The sequence below is a fragment of the Muscardinus avellanarius genome (genome assembly GCF_963383645.1).
Source record: "Muscardinus avellanarius genome assembly, chromosome: 10".
NCBI lineage: Eukaryota > Metazoa > Chordata > Mammalia > Rodentia > Gliridae > Muscardinus > Muscardinus avellanarius.
This window is the reverse complement of record NC_137796.1, coordinates 45,303,118-45,319,230: the sequence shown is the minus strand read 5'-3', so window position 1 is coordinate 45,319,230 and position 16,113 is coordinate 45,303,118. Positions and strand designations below refer to the sequence as shown.

The 16,113-nt window shown below is 56.4% G+C and overlaps 1 protein-coding gene across 1 annotated transcript; it reads left to right on the top strand.

The window, feature by feature from the left end:
• Positions 1-459: 459 nt before the first annotated feature.
• SLC7A10 (solute carrier family 7 member 10) lies at positions 460-15,357 on the top strand (the record flags this gene model as incomplete). The annotated part of the gene is made up of 11 exons (XM_080704575.1): positions 460-748; positions 9,600-9,804; positions 11,659-11,810; positions 12,001-12,126; positions 12,195-12,348; positions 13,079-13,202; positions 13,289-13,392; positions 13,712-13,808; positions 14,042-14,191; positions 14,805-14,982; positions 15,227-15,357. 11 exons carry the CDS (start codon positions 460-462, stop codon positions 15,355-15,357), a joined length of 1,710 nt encoding a protein of 569 aa, XP_080560701.1.
• Positions 15,358-16,113: the final 756 nt, after the last annotated feature.

The following is a 16,113-nucleotide window of genomic DNA, read 5'->3' as shown; positions in this document are numbered from 1 at the left end:
AGGGGGTGCGTCTGGACCCTGCCACTGCTCTGTGCCGGCTACCTGTCCCTGGGCCTCGGCTTCCACCTGCAGAATGACCCCAAGTCCCCACCACCACCACACTTGCACACTGATGGATTGGGCATGCCCAGATGAAAGGGCACACACGCGCTGGCACGCCACGAGTCTCCAGTACGCCGACGGCTGCCATCGCAGCCGCCTGGACCTGGCCTCTCCACTCCCCCGCCCTCTACACCATGCCTGGAAGGGGCTCGGGAAACCGGAGGGCCCTTCCTTCACTCAAGGAGGAAGTTCTTCCTAGGTCTGCCCCAAGTCCTCTCCTTCCTTCCCAAGCCAGGATTAGGGGGAGGGGAGTTCCCTTTAAGGGCCGTGGGGGAGGGGGCTGCGGGCCGGCCCTCCTTCCGCAGCTCCCTGGCCCCCACTGCCCGGGCCCCCGCCGCCCGGGCCCGGAGCCAGCGCATGCGCCCGCCTGTGGGCGCTGTCCCCGCTGTGAGGGCTGCGGGCGCACCGACAGACCGACTGACCCACGGACTGGCAGCCAGCCGGACAGACGGGACAGCGCAGGGAGCGGGGACCCGGCGGGACAGCGACATGACTGGCCACATACAGCAGCCCAGCGGGCGCGGGAACCCGGGCTCCAGCTCCGCTCCCTCGCCTTCCCCTGGCCCCGGCCCTGGCCCCGGCACCTCGGAGCGGGTGGCGCTCAAGAAGGAGATCGGGCTGGTGAGCGCCTGCACCATCATCATCGGTGAGCAGGGCCCGAGGCGGGAGGGGCCGAGACCCACCGCAGGGCCAAAGCTGAGGGTGAGCGCAGCCAGCCCTCCTAACAAGGGGCGCCCCCTCTGCCACCTGTAGCACTTGTGGCGTCTGTGCTGGAGCTGGCAAAGACTCCTTGGTGAGGCAGGGGCTCGCTCAGCAACTGCAGAGCTTCTTGGGTCCACCTCCCCAGCAGCCTGGATATTTGCTCCTGAGGGAGCTGAGGGTTGCGTCCACCCCAAAACCCTCCTGGGGCCTTTGCCTCTCTGTGGGTTTGGCAGGGCATCTGTGGCCCACTCACCCTTGGAAAGGGAACAGTGACTGCAGCCCTGCCTCTCCGGCAGGAGCCTGGATCTGTGAAAGGGGTCTGACTGAGCCCTCCTGTGAGTGGGCTCCAGTTGCCTTGCAGTGTGGAAACTTGGAAAGCAGAGAGGACCGTGGGTGGGCTGGACAGGTAGACCACACTGAGGGAAAAATGGGCTCTGAGCAAGTGATTACTGACCAGGGCCCCGGGGCAGGGAGTGGGTGGCTGGGGCAGGGTGGGCAGACCAGGCCAGCAGGAGGGATCTCAGCAGGCTCTTCCTGGCCTGGTCTGCCCACCTGTGAATAGTCCCCTGTGGCCCACCCCCACACAGGGGCTTCAGGGTGGGCAGAGAGCTCAGGAACAATAAGAATGGTGGTAGAATTTTTCTCCTTCTGTCTCAAGAAAACTGGACTAACCCAGTTATCTTGGGTCCTCCTGGTAGGGACCTTCTCTGTCCCCTGTGTCCCAGAGCCAGGAACCTGGGGAATGGATAACCGGGGCCTTGACTCTTCTCACCTTACTGCCTGCAGGTCTTCCCACTCCCTAGCCAGTGGGAGCCACGTGTGCACAGACCCTCCCACCCTCTGACACCTGGAGGTAGAGTTTGAGGGGCTCTATGAGGCAGACTCAGGATTTTCACCTCCTCCTGCTCTGCCCTGTAACAGAAGCTCCTGGGTCAGAGCTACCATCTGGCTCCTGGCCATGTTCTGCACTCGCACTGAGAGTTGCCCCCCCCCACACACACACACAGCCCCAAGCAGCGGCTCCTTGTCTCACTCCTTGCCCCTTAGAATGGCATCTCCCAGGAGCTGGCCCTGACCTGCCTTCAGAGCCTCCTGGCCTAGGTGCTCTGACTGTCTGCTAGAAGGAATCTGGAGATTTGGCCAGGGTTCTGTTTAGAGCTTTGCCCTGGTCCACACCCCCTCTAGCAGCTGGACCCCAGGGCGGGGAAGCTGATGCACTGAGTGTCATAGCACTCCCCATTCACTGCTCTGGAAACCACCTCCCCCACCCCAGCCCAGTTTCTGGTCCTGGGTGGGCCCATTTCCTCTATATCCCTAACCTGGGAAGCCTGGTCCAAGCCAAAAGTCTGCAGAGGGTCATATTTTAGCATTCTCAATCTTGAGAACTTTACATCCTGCCCACAATCTACCCTTTGTTTGTTAGCAATTGCTGAACTTAATAACAAATTCCAAAACTTCCAAATAGAGTCACCAAGAAGATTCTTCAATTCACTCCTCATTACACTCTCTGCTCCATCCCAGGCTGACAAGTGAGGCTTCAGGACTGAGGAGATATGCATCAACTAGCTATAGGCAGGAGTGACTCTACCTAAAATCTGTTTAGAGCAGTGCTTGCTGGGGGCTGGGGCGTGGCTCAGCAGCAGAGCATTTGCCTAGCATTCACAAGGCCCTGGGGTTGATCCCCAGTACCACACACAAAGCAAGCGAAGCCAGAGGGGAGGAGGCCAAGCTAGGGAAACAGCCAGCTGTGGCAGGACTGCACAAGACAACATCATCACATCCAATGCCTGTTTAAGAAAGAAAGCTCTTATTACATTATAAAACATGTGACATAAATTACATTATAGAGCCAGGCATGGTGGTGCAGGCTTGTAATCTCAGCATTTGGGAGGCTAAGACAGGAGGATTGTGGTTTGAGGACAGCCGCAGCTACTTAGACCCTTTGCAACTCAATGAGACCCTGTTTCAAAATAAAGAATAAAAAATAGGCTGGGAGTGTAGTTGAGCAGTAGAATGTCCCTGAGTTCCATCCCCAGTACTGTAAAAAAAAAAAAAATTACATTATAAAAATGTCCTTCCTTTACTACATTTAGTTCTCATACCCACCTTCCAAAATGGAAATTTTTGTACCCATTATGTAGATGTAGAAACTAAAGTTAGAAGTTAAAGGACCCTAGCCGGGCATGGTGGTGCACATTTGTAATCCCAGCATTCAGGAGGCTGAGTCCAGAGGATCGTGGTTTATGGACAGCCTCAACTACTTAGTGAGGTCCTCTGCAACTTAGTGAGACCCTGTTTCAAAATAAAGAAAAAAAATAGGGCAGGGGGGGTATAGCTCAGAGGTCAAATGCCCCTGGGTTCCATCCCCAGACCCACAAAAGAAGAGAAAGAAGGAGAAGAAGAAGTTGTTAAAGGACCCAAGTGGTGGACTCGGAATTTGGAACCAGACTTGGATTCAACTCTCTGTTCAGTGCCCTTCACACTGCCCTGATGCTGGGCAAAGTTGAGGGCAGACGCAGAGCCCTGGATGGAAGAAGGTTTGAGATTGAGCTAGGGGGCTCACGCAACCAGGGTCAACTGAGCTCACTCCACTAAGGAGGCACAGACACATAAACAAGGAAGCCAGCCCTCCCCACAGCTGCACACAGAGTGTCTCCCACCTGGACCCTCAGCCACCTCCCTCACGTGATCCACAACCACGGAAGGGATGTGCCCAGCTCCAGCTCACCGGGTCAACTGTGGGTCAGCTGGCCCAGATCTTTCTCCTCTCCTCCTGTGTCTCGAGCATCCAGCTCATTACAAGAATCAGGTTCAAGTATACTCAGGGACTCAGGAAGCTACTTCATGAGCCTTCCCTTTCCAGGACCCCATCCCTGCTCTCCCAGCCTCAGCCAGGTCCCTGTCTCTGGTCTCCAGGGCTGCAGGATGGGCCTCTGCAGAACCTCAGGCCCTCCTCACCAGGACGCACAGGCGTCAAAACCATGCAGGAGCTTGTCTGTGCTTCACCATGGCCCTATTTACAGATGAGGAGACAGAATACTCGCTGCCTCCTGCCCAGGACCAGATGTCCTTGAAGGGCAGCTTCAGCTACAAGGATGCAGACTTGCCAGCCCTAGACACATTCATCTATTTAGCAGTGCTGGGCACCATTCTAGGTGCTGGATATGCAAGGGACAGGAAGACAGAACCCTCTCCTGGAGCTGACGGTCCAGCATGGAAGTCAAACAGGAAACTAAATGTGCAGCCAGTGGCGATAGTACGTGCTGAGACCAGACTTCCGAGCCAGGAAGGGCGCAGAGTGCTGGGGGTAGGTGAGAGGAGAGTTGGGCTTGGTTTGTGTTGGGTATCCTAAGCAACGGTAAGGATTTTGCATTTTTCTCTGGGATCTCTGGAAGAGTTTTGAGCAGGGGAGGGACGAGATGGGACTTACTGTGCTCACTGTGGAGAGGCTGTGGAGGAAATCAAGAAGACCAGACAGGAGACTACTTGAGTTACCTGGACAAAAGGCAACTGTAGCTCAGGACAGGGTAGCAGCAATTAGAGGTAAGGAGAAGAGGTTCAGTTCTGGATGTGTTTGGAAGATAGAGTCAGAAAACTTGGGAAGAACTGGACTGTGGGTGTGGGACAGAGAGCAGGGTCCAGGGTGACAAGGTCATGGGAGGATAGTCTGTCATTGATTGGTCAGGGAAGATGGAGAGAGGATCAAGGTCGGGGAAAAAATGGCATGAAAGCCAGGAATTCTGTTTGGAACATGTTAAGTGTGAGATGCCCGTTTGTTAGGTAGCTAATTGTCTATGCAGATTGAGTTTGTTGCTAAGGTCCACAGCAGGGATATGAATGTAGGAGTTGCCAGCAGAAGCTGAATGAATTCTCCAAGGCAGTGATTGCAAAAAGAAAAGGGAAGGGGCCCCAGGATTGAGCCCTGGGTAGCCAGTGTCTAGAAGTCCAGCAAGATGAGCAAAGAATTCCAAGGAGATTCCAGCAAGTTTCCTCTCAGCCTCCTGGAGGGCTGGAAGGCTGAATAGGGAAGGAGCAATCACCCAGCCACAGACCACTGATCAGCCAGGTGCAAGCCAGGGCTTGACTATTGGATTTGGCAGTGTGGGACTCACTGGGGCCCGTGACAGGACTCAGCCTGGAGGTGGGGGAGGATGGGGCTAAGTGAGCGGGGCAGAGGGCTCCACACTTCTGCTCACCCTTCTCCAAAGGAGAGTAGATCGGGTTGGAGGTTCATGCCAGCCAGTGAGCAATTCCAGGCACACCCTGTGTGTCCCCCACTCACCTCCTTGGGGTTCTACCAAAACCTCAGTGGACACATTTGTCATCCCAGGCTTCACCCAAGTCTCAGCAGGGTCTGGCTGCTCAGCCTGGGGTGCTGGGTCCCCTAGGAATCAGGTCTCCAGAGGAAAGATTGGATGTTCACAGAGGGGGTCCCAGGATGAATGACAATAATGAGATCCATAAACACTTCCCAAGCCAGGTGTGGCGGCGCACACCTGTACTCCCAGTACTTTGTAGGCTGAGAAAGGAGGAACGCAGGCTTAAGGCTAGTCTTAGCAACTTAGTGAGGCCCTCTGCAATTTAGACCCTCTTGTGAGACAAAAAATAAAAAGTGCTGGGGGTGTTGCTTGGAGATAGAATGCCCCTGGGTTCTACCCCTAGTTACACACACACACCCCTCATCAAAGCATGCCAGCATGCCTGCATCAGATAAAGGTGTCCCTTTCTAGCCACCCTCCAGGTTTGTTCCAGGGGAGTGGGGCAGGGTCTCAATCATAGGGGCCAAGGTAGGTAGTCAGGGAGAGCTTCCTAGAGATGCCGTTGCTTCAAGGAGACCAGTGATCTGGGGAGAGGCCGCCACAGCAGAGACATTCTGGCCTGAACAGACTGTTTTCTAGGGCTGAGTATAAATGTGCAAGGTGCATATCCTCTGTGCCAGAGTCGGAGTCAGACTAGCTCTCTGCTGCCTCCTAGTCCAGTGGCCCCAACTGGCAGATGGGGAAACTGAGGCCCAAAAGGGCAGCACTGCTCTGAGGTCACGCAGCTGACTCCTGAATGTGTTTCTAAGGCTAAGGGTGCAACTAGGAGTCTCTGCCCGGCTTGACCTCCCTGGCCCTCCCCAGCCCACCGCACATTCCCTCTGTAAACACACCACAGGCAGGTGACTCCTCCTGCCCACTCAGCCTCCACAGTCCACCTTTGTGACCCCCACAGTCTGCACTGCCTCCCAGAAGTAGGTCAGTATGCACTGCAGCAGCCTCCGGGAACAATGGTCCTTTCTTCACTCCGAGGAGTCGGGTAAGCCCCAGCAGGCCAAACATCTTAATGTGATAAAAAACCACCCAGCAAAGGCTCGAGGAAGAGGGGTGGGAGACGGAGGCTCAAGGGAGGCCTGCTAGCTGGGGGACTCACTTCCTTGCCCTGCCTGTTGGAACCTGGTGGGGCCAGAGAGCCGGTGTCCCATTGGGCAGACCTCTAGCTGAAGCTCTCTAGCTGTCAGTCAGAAACCCAACCAGGTTCTCAGCTGTGTCTCCTAGCCAGTCCCCTCCCCCTGTTAGGCTTTGAGTCCCTGGCCCTCTCCTTCCTCCAGACTAGGACTCCCCAAGTGCTGGGCTGTTTCCCCACATCAAGCAGAATAACTGGGCCTAAACACGGGGTCTGAGGACAGAGGGCTGAACCCACCATCAGGAGGTACTGGGCAGATACCCCCACAGCACCCCAACAGCTCCAGTGACCCCTCCTCTGTACCTCTAACCATTCAAATGCTGGAGGCTCCCAGCATTGTCCTCAGAATCTTCCCTCCTTCTTCCAATCTTCTGCCACTGAGCCAAACCCACCACCCCTGTGGCTCCTGCAAAGGCCCAACCACATGGGGCCCAGAGCAGCCAATGGGCCATGATGAGCTTTCCTATCACCTCCAAGAATGGACCTGAGGTCCAGAGAGAGGGGCGCCTGGGGGCCTCAGAGACACTGGCTGGCACACATGGCCCTTTGAGCCGCATGGGACGAAGTACTGAGGTAGCTGGTGGCCACCTGTCCAAAACAGTAATGGTGCTCCCTGCCCCCTGGAGCCAGCATCTCAGTCTCCTCCACTTGGCACAGGGATAGTGATAGGTCCCTTTCAGACCCAGTCCCGGAAGTGGGGGTATCTCCCTGAGGGCTGTACCTGTGAGGAGACACCAGGCCAAATTGTGTAAAGTTGAGGCCTCCACGGGGTGAGTGGCTCAGGGCCCCAGATGCCCCAGCTCCAATATACCCAGCTCCTTCAAGGCCGCCCAGCCCCCACTGGCTTCCAACCTCGCTGGCTTTTGGCAAACCCTGCTCCGCCAGGTCCTGAGAACTGCTGCCGGATGGAGTGAACTCAAAGATCCTTTAGAAATTCCACAGCCCACCCAGACCCAGGGCCCTCATGGCTGAGGCAGGAGGTGGCTCCTCCCCCTCCCCCCACAAGCAGGCTGAGGACACAGCTTACCTCCAATAGTTGAGGCACATGCATTATTTCATCCTTATCTGGATGTATTTAGGGCTCCTGGGATGTGACCTGAAAACCAAGTGGGGCTTTCGTGGCCATCCGGACTGGAAATCTGTGTCGACTGGAGGTGGGGGTAGGGGTAGCACCGTGGACACAGAGTGCATGCAGATTGGAGGCGACAGCTGTGTCCTCATCCAGCCCTGTCTGCGGGCCTGGCTGGTGGAGTAGGCAGGCTGTGCCCTGATGGATGTGTGACCCCCTCCCAGGTGGGGCGATCCCTGTCCTGGGGCTGAGCTCTGGCTCTTTTGCCCATGTGGCCCGTGGGTCTAGGAATCTTTCCTCTTGGACAGCTCTAGTGCACATCCTCAGTGCGGTTACCTGATTCATTGGCATAGATGGTGAGATCCACATAACCCAGATGTGGCCCTGCTTTTCCCTGATTGCCAAGGAGCTCAGGGCTGAATGGGAGCTAAGAGTGTCACTCATTAGGGGAACCTGCCCCACAGGCTTGACCCTTGGGACCTTTCCCATTGTTTTGGGAAGCAGAGGGACACAGCATCTTTCCACTCCTGGATATTCTGAGTCCACAGGAGCAGCTTCTCCACCCCCCTCCTTCAAAGATAGAAGGATGAGTCTTTGCTCAGGGACAGGACAGGGCTTCCAGAACCATAGCAGATTGCACATAGAACCTCAGGAGCTTGCCACCCTCGGCTCCTCCTCACAGTCCCTCATGCATCTATTAGTTTATTCAGCAGATGCACATTAAGCAGCTGCGGCTGGCGGGCAGGTGCAGTGGCTGCCTACCCGGGCGGTGGGCCCTCGTATTAGAACATACGGCACCACACACAGAACCACACCAAGATGTGTGCAGCTGGGGATGAGCCGAGGTCTTCACGCATGTGTCTCGCTAGGCCCTCACGACAACCCCATGTACAGACAAGACTGGGGACTGAGCACCAAGGCCTTCTGCCCTGAGCAAGGAGCATGCCCATACCTTCCGAGCCCAGCTGGGGTTTCACATGGCACAATCAGAGGTGGCTCCAAGGGGAGTAGACCCCAGGCCAGGCCAAGAGTCTCTGCCCACTACCCCTACCTCTCCTGTCCCTCCCTGCCTTGAAGGCTGATGATACCCAGCCCTGAAAAATGCTCTCTCAGGGAGAGTTTCTCTCTCTCCCTGACTGGCCCTGGCCCAGAATCTGAAATATTTCAGTAGCACCAGGAAATAAGATCTCTTCAGAGTTTGTCCACAGCCTGGGTTCTAGATCAGGGAGGGGCTCCCTGACAGCAAAAGGGGAGATGGGAGATATAGAAATCAAGTCCGGGGCCGGGTGCAGTGGCACATGCCCATAATCCCAGTACTTGGGAGTGTCAGGAGGATGAAGTTTCAAGGCCAGCAGGGCGAAGTAACTTAGTGAGACCCTATTTCAAAATAAAAAGAAGCCGGGCATGGTGGCACACACCTGTAATCCCAGTACTGAAACAGGAGGCTGAAACAGGAGGATCACAGGTTTGAGGACAGCCTCAGCAAGTGAGACTCTCGGCAACTTAGCAAGACCCTGTTTCCAAATAAAAAATAAAATAGGGCTGGGGGTAGAGCCCAGACGTAGAAGGCCCCTGGGTTCCATCCCTAGTACCACAAAAAAAGTAAAAAATAAAAAGGGCTGAGGATGTCACCCAGAGTTACAGGATCCCTGGGTTCAATTTCCAGTACTGCAAAAAAAAGATGAGGGGAGGAGAGAGGGAAGGAGGGAATCAAGTCCAGGGCAGGGCTGTGAAGTGGGCCAAGGAGCCCAAAGCTGGCACAATCAAGAAGAGCTCTGTGGAGGAGGCACTCCTCACCAAACCCTGTGGGTTTGGACTCTGGCCAGTAAGAGAGTTGCAGGTGGGGGAGGTCAGGGTCTTGCTTTAGGGGGCCAGCAGGCTGGAGAGAGGTGAGGTGCTGGAGGTTGACGAGACTCAGGGCCTGAGCCATGGCTGTATGGAGAAGCGCAGAAATGTCTGCCTACTGCCTTTTTTCAGGTGTCTGAGCCACCTCACTTTGCTGGTTGCACCTCATGTCCAGGGGCAGAATGGGGTCAGTGGACAGAGGAACTCAGGACCTTCTCTAGGAGTGGAGCCCGGCTGGCTGGACAAGGTGCCATTTTCCATGCCAGGGACCAGTGATGAGCCCAGGATGGGCCCTCGCTGGGCCGTCCACACACTTCCCTGCTTCTCCAGGGACCGCCCTGGCCTCCTTCCTCATCACAGCATCCAGACCCACAGAGAAGGCTGGGCTGCCGGAGGGGCCCAGGCCTGACGCCTCCCATCTCTCCCTCCCCTGCAGGGAACATCATTGGCTCAGGCATCTTCATCTCGCCCAAGGGTGTCCTGGAGCATGCAGGCTCCGTGGGTCTGGCCCTCTTCGTCTGGGTCCTGGGTGGGGGCGTGACGGCTCTGGGCTCCCTCTGCTATGCAGAGCTGGGAGTTGCCATCCCCAAGTCCGGCGGGGACTACGCCTACGTCACAGAGATCTTCGGGGGCCTGGCTGGGTGAGTGTGGGGCTCCGGCGGGGCAGGGGACAGTCTCTCCAGAACAGGATGGCTACTGAGCTGTGGGCCTTGGTCTCCTCATCTGCTTTCCATATCACAGGAAGGTCATGAGAGTGAGAGGAAAGAAAGACGAGTCTTCTAGGGCCACAGTGGGTGACACCAACGCCCACTCCACTTCACTAGAGCTGCTGGCTTCCTGACCTCTCTGTGTCTCCTTCAAATAGAGGTTCCTTGAACTAAACCCCATCGCCACTGCCCACCTGGGTGCTAATGGAGAGGGGACTAATGAAACCTTTTGACAGCGCAGGTGCCCAGGCAAGGAGGGTCTTGGTTTTAGTAAACCCATCTGCTGCATGGGGCGGGGGAGGGCACAATGTCCTTCTCCCACACCCTGCAACAGGTGCTCCACACAGTTCCCTGACATTGCTAAATCACTTGAGAACATTTGCTGAGCATAGGCTTTGAGCTGAGGGCTGGAGGTGCAGTGATAAATAAACCTGTCCCTGTTCTCAAGTTGCTCACAGTGGAGAGAACAGTCCCTCAAACATGATATGACCTAGTAGAGCCCCGCTTTGATGGCAGGTGCACAGGGTAGCAACCACGCGGCAGGGAACAGGTGTATGGCCCCTGGGAAGGCCTCAGGAAGAACCACATTTGTACCTGAGCCTTGGGAGGACAGAATTTCTCTTAGTCCAGTGCCAGAGGAGGGCATTCCTTTCAGGCTGGTGGGGCCCATACAGAGGGTGTGGTGATCTGCAGGTCGACATATGAGGCTTCACAGATGGTGGCCCCTGGATGGGGTGGGAAGATTTGGGGGTGGGGATTCTCATGTGGGGGGAGTCTGAGGCATGTTCAGGTTGGTGCTTAGGTCTTGGGTAGAGGGTCTGGAGCTCAGAGGAAGGATCCAGGCCAAAGCGTACAAAGTTTGGTTCTGAGGGACATGGTCCAGGAGCTCTGAACTTGGCACCTGGGGGTGTGTCCATGGCTCCTCATCTCTAGGGAGAGGGTTTTCAAAGGAACTGGGATTCAGTGAAGGAGAAGCATGCCATGGGCCCCAAGGGAATACTCAGGCAGAAGGTGAGAGAGAAGGAGGCCAGGTCTGCCCTACAGGAGCCCAGCATGGGAGGGTGGGTGGAAAGGACACATAGCTAGAGAGGACTATGAAACTATAATGTTCCAGAAGCCAAGGGGAAAGGGTTGTGCATAGTAGGGGCAAGAGTGTGGCTATAGGGTAAAGGTGGGGACCAAGAGGAGCCCGCTGAATTCAAGAGTCCAAGGCACTGCTACCCTTGATAAGGCAGTTCTCACCCTTGCAGAGCTGGGACCACCCACAAGAGCAGGCCTTCCACTGGGTACAGGCAGAGCCTCTGGGAACAGAACCCCCAGCTTACCAGGGTGCCCTGAGGAAGGGAGAGTCTGGTGGCAGAAGAGGCATAAGTCATCAGTCATCACACACATACACACACACACACACACACACACACACACACACACACACACACACACACTGCCAGGGCCCTTTTCAGCATCCACTCTGGGTAGGCCAAAGCCTTTGTGGGGGCCACTGCTCAGAATCAACCACCTCCAGCCACTAGGCTCTGCTGAGAGCCATGACTGAAGCCATGACTGCAGGTCTGGGGCACAGCCCACCCTGGCTCAAAAAGCAGCCAGGGGCCAAGTGCCATAGGAGTCTTCAGAAAGGAGTTTGGTCCCCATATCCTTCCCAATACCTACTCACGGTCAGCCCTGCCTTCCCGGCTTCCTTAGGTACTGGTCCAGCCAGCTCCCCATACCTGGACTGGGGGCCAGGAGGGGCCCGGATGCTTGTGCCACTCCTGCCCTCACTCCTCCCAGGTTCCTGCTCCTCTGGAGCGCCGTCCTCATCATGTACCCCACCAGCTTGGCTGTCATCTCCATGACCTTCTCCAACTATGTGCTGCAGCCCGTGTTCCCCAACTGCATCCCGCCAGCCACCGCCTCCCGTGTGCTCTCCATGACTTGCTTGAGTAAGTACCCTGTGTGGCCCCTGACTGGGCCTCTGTCCCCAAGGCAGCCAACTACCCCACCCTGCCCTGCCTGGGTGCAGGGTCTCCCAGCTGCCAGCCCCCTGCAGGGATGCCATTCTGCTGCTTGGGCTGGACGTGCCTGTGGTCCCTTCTGAGGGTCTCGGCCTCAGGTGCCCACTCCCCCCCCCAGTGCTCCTGACGTGGGTGAACGGCTCCAGTGTGCGCTGGGCCACACGCATTCAGGATATCTTCACGGGTGGAAAGCTGCTGGCCCTGTCACTCATCATTGGCGTCGGCTTTGTCCAAATCTTCCAAGGTAGGGCTTGGGGGAAGCGTGGGCAGGGATGGAGAGACCATGCTGACCCCTGATGCCTGGACCCCCAGGGCACTTCGAGGAACTGAGGCCCAGCAATGCCTTCACCTTCTGGATGACGCCTTCCGTGGGTCACCTGGCCCTGGCCTTTCTCCAGGGCTCCTTTGCCTTCAGTGGCTGGAATTTCCTCAACTACGTCACTGAGGAGCTGGTAGACCCTCGCAGGTGAGTTGAACACCTGGCCAGTTGCAGGGAAGGATCGGGGCCCACTGGTGGGAGATCTGCCATCACCTGAGGCTCATTCTAGTCATCTACTGACCACTCCTGTGGCCCCACAGGGCCAGTCCTAGAAAGAAAGCCAGAACATGGTGTTCTGTATGCCTGTAGATGCGTCCAGCCCTTTGCTGGGCCTCAGGACAGCTGAGTATCATAGTCCCACTGTAAATAGATCCAGTGGTTTCCAAATTATACATATGCACAAAACATGGTCCCTGCATATGAAGCCAAGAACTCCTTCTGATGCTCAGCCAGGGATCTTGATGGGACGAGCTGCAAATGAGTGAGTGGGACTGATGGAGAGTCCCAGGGAAGACCCTAGACCTGCAGAGAGGCGCTGAGGGCCTTCAGGGGAGTCTTCCAGGCGGATTTTGGTTATGGGCAATTTTGTTTATGAACAGAAATGAATGTATGAACATTAATTAGATCCCACCCTCAGGATGCAGCATGGCCTTTTCCCTCACCACCCCCTTCTTCCTACCAACCTGCTGTCAGGTGACGGTAGAGGGAAAGGTAGACAGAAGTGCCCCAGTGTCCCAAGCAACAAATTTGCCCAAATGGGCCCAGCAGCTGCAGGAGAAGGACACTCACAGCTCCTCCTGTTGCTGGATCCCCTGGCCCCGCCCTGGCTCCCGATCCCCCACCACGGGGCTGACACTGCTCGACTGGCCACCCCCAGGAACCTGCCTCGTGCCATCTTCATCTCCATCCCACTGGTGACCTTTGTATACACGTTCACAAATGTGGCCTACTTCACTGCCATGTCCCCCCAGGAGCTGCTGTCTTCCAACGCAGTGGCCGTGGTGAGTGGATGCGCCCGCTGGGCCCCTGGCCCTGCCCCAGTCCCTCCCCCAGACTCACATACTGCCTCTCTCCTGTGCCCACTCAGACCTTTGGGGAGAAGCTGCTGGGCTACTTCTCCTGGGTCATGCCTGTCTCGGTGGCACTTTCCACTTTTGGAGGGATCAATGGATACCTGTTCACTTCTTCCAGGTGACTAGGCTGGGGAGAGGGTGGTCACAGTGAGGCGAGGCAGGTGCCCAGTGTGTGTGAGCCATGCTGGGACCTCAGGAAGGGAAGGCTGGGATGAGGAACCCACCAGTGGCAAATGTCTAATCCCAATCCTGACATAAAGAAAGCAAGAGAGAGACAGGCTGGACAAGGGTGAGAACTGCCCAGGAAGGCTGCTTCAGCCTGAAGCAGGAGACCACTTAAGAGAGAACCAGGTTCAGAGCTGAGATCTAGGATCTAGCTGGCAGGGAGTCACCAAGGCTGGGCTCGTGGCCCCTACCCATTCTGTCCTCACCCCCAGGCTGTGCTTCTCTGGAGCCCGAGAGGGGCACTTGCCCAGCCTACTGGCTATGATCCACGTCGAACGCTGCACCCCTATCCCCGCCCTCCTTGTCTGTGTAAGTTGGGGGACCCAGGCCAGGCAGGATATGGAGCCAGGGCCACTTAGCACTGGGGAACTTTCTGGGTGATGTCAGGGATGAGCCCTGGACATAGTGGGCAGCCCTTGGAGGGTGGGGGATGGGATGGAACTCAGCCCTGCTCCTGGCCTGAGCAGGCAGGCCCAGGGCAGCCTGCAGAGGTGACGGGAGGTAGGTGGGGGGCCAGCTGTGAGCCCCAGGTCCTCTCCCAGTGCGGGGCCACGGCGGTCATCATGCTCGTGGGAGACACATACACACTCATCAACTACGTGTCCTTCATCAACTACCTCTGCTACGGTGTCACCATCCTGGGCCTGCTCGTGCTGCGCTGGAGGCGGCCGGCGCTTCACAGGCCCATCAAGGTGAGGCCCCGGGAGGGCAGGCTGGCTGATGGGAGAGAAAGTGTCAGAGCCTCCCTTTCATCTGAGGTGGGTACCAGAGGCAGGGACAGATGGCAACGGTGTCTGTAACTGCAGCTTTTGCTCAGGGCTGGGCTTTCAATGCACTCCTCAAAACAAGCCCACAAGGAGCATGCTTTTAATACTCCCAGTCCACAGATGGGGGAAGTGAGGTTACGCTGCTGGTGGCAGAGCCACCATTCCACCATCCAACACAAAGACAGCAGAGGGTAAAACAAGCTAGAAGAAAAGCCCTCCATTTGTGTACAGATCCTTAAGTGGAGAAGTGCTCAGTGCCTAAAATGTGAAACACTAAAAATAGTTGAATTCCAGCCAAGTGTAAGCAACAAGTCTACACACAACTGCTGTGTGGAGCCCAGAGCTGCTGAAACTTTGACAAAAACCTTAATAGTTTGGCCAACTGGTCAACCCACAGATTGGCTCCCCGCATTCTACTGCCAGTAGGGGAACCCTCAGACCCCAACTCCCAGGAAAGGGAGAAAGCTCCTCAGCCCCCGGGGGTGGAGATGGGCCAGGGGAACTGGGGGTTCCTGCAAATCCACTCTCTCTCCCCCAGGTGAACCTCCTCATCCCCATCACATACTTGGTGTTCTGGGCATTCCTGCTAGTCTTCAGCTTCATCTCAGAGCCCATGGTCTGTGGGGTTGGCGTTATCATCATCCTCACAGGGGTGCCCATTTTCTTCCTGGGTGTGTTCTGGAGAAGCAAACCAAAGTGTGTGCACAGACTCACAGGTGAGCCAGGCAGCCTTGCCACAGGGCCCAGGACTGGGAGAGGGACCCTCGCTCCAGAGCAAGGTCTCCCAGCAGCATACTAGGTAACACAGGGCCCAGCCACCTCCACATGTCTCCCCAAGTTGTGACCAAAGAGAGAGCAGCTCCCTGAAGGCCCCGCCTACTGTGGAAGATATCTGGAGGTGGGATCACCCCATTCCAAAGGCCCCAAAGGCCATCTGTTCATCTGTCTGTCCTTTCTCAGAGTCCATGACACGCTGGGGCCAGGAGCTGTGTTTCGTGGTTTACCCTCAGGGCTCCCCCGAGGAGGAGGAGAATGGCCCCTGCCAGCCCTCCCAACTGCCTGTGGTGGACAAGCCCTTAAAGACACAATGAGACATTCGTAGACACCGAAGCAGCTGTTTCTGTTTACACGTTTATTGAAGAGGTGTTTTTGCAAAAACTTTTTTTTTCCTGGAAAAAGGAGATTCAACTCTTAAGAGGCCTGTTGTAAGGAAGCCCTGACGATGTGGATGGGGTTTCCTGTCTTAGCACTGCCCTGCTAGCTTTTCCTGAAGAGGCCTATGAATAAACAGGGCTGGTTGTTTGCTTGTGCTAAGGGGTGTCCCTGATGGGTCCAGATGGGGGCAGGTGGTGGCGTAGCTCAAGGGGGGCACAGGTGTTGCTAGCTGGGAAGGTGGAGCCCAGGCAGACGGCCAAGGTGGTGCCATGGAAGAGGTGCTCAGCATCTGGGAGCTTTGCCACTTGACCCAGGGCTGTCTCTGTGGATCCGAGCCACCCTGCCCCAAAAGGACAGTGAGGACAAGGAAACCACTGTCTGCCCCTCACCTATGTCCCCCTATGCCAGCCTGTGCTCAGCCACTCAGAAGACACCAGGGACCCCCGGCCAGGATTATCTTTCTTCCCATAAATCACCATTTCAGAGCACACAGCCTCACTCTGGTTAACAGGTGGGGAAACTGAAACCCTGAGGCAGGATGGGATGGATTTGGCCACTGTCAGTCGGTGCCTCAGCCTCTGCCTCCTAAGAAAGCGCAGAGCAGGGTGTCTTGAGGACCTCAGAGCCTTCGAGGGACTCCACGGTCCTCTGCCTCATACCCACATTTCCAACCCTGCCACAAGTGCCAGGAG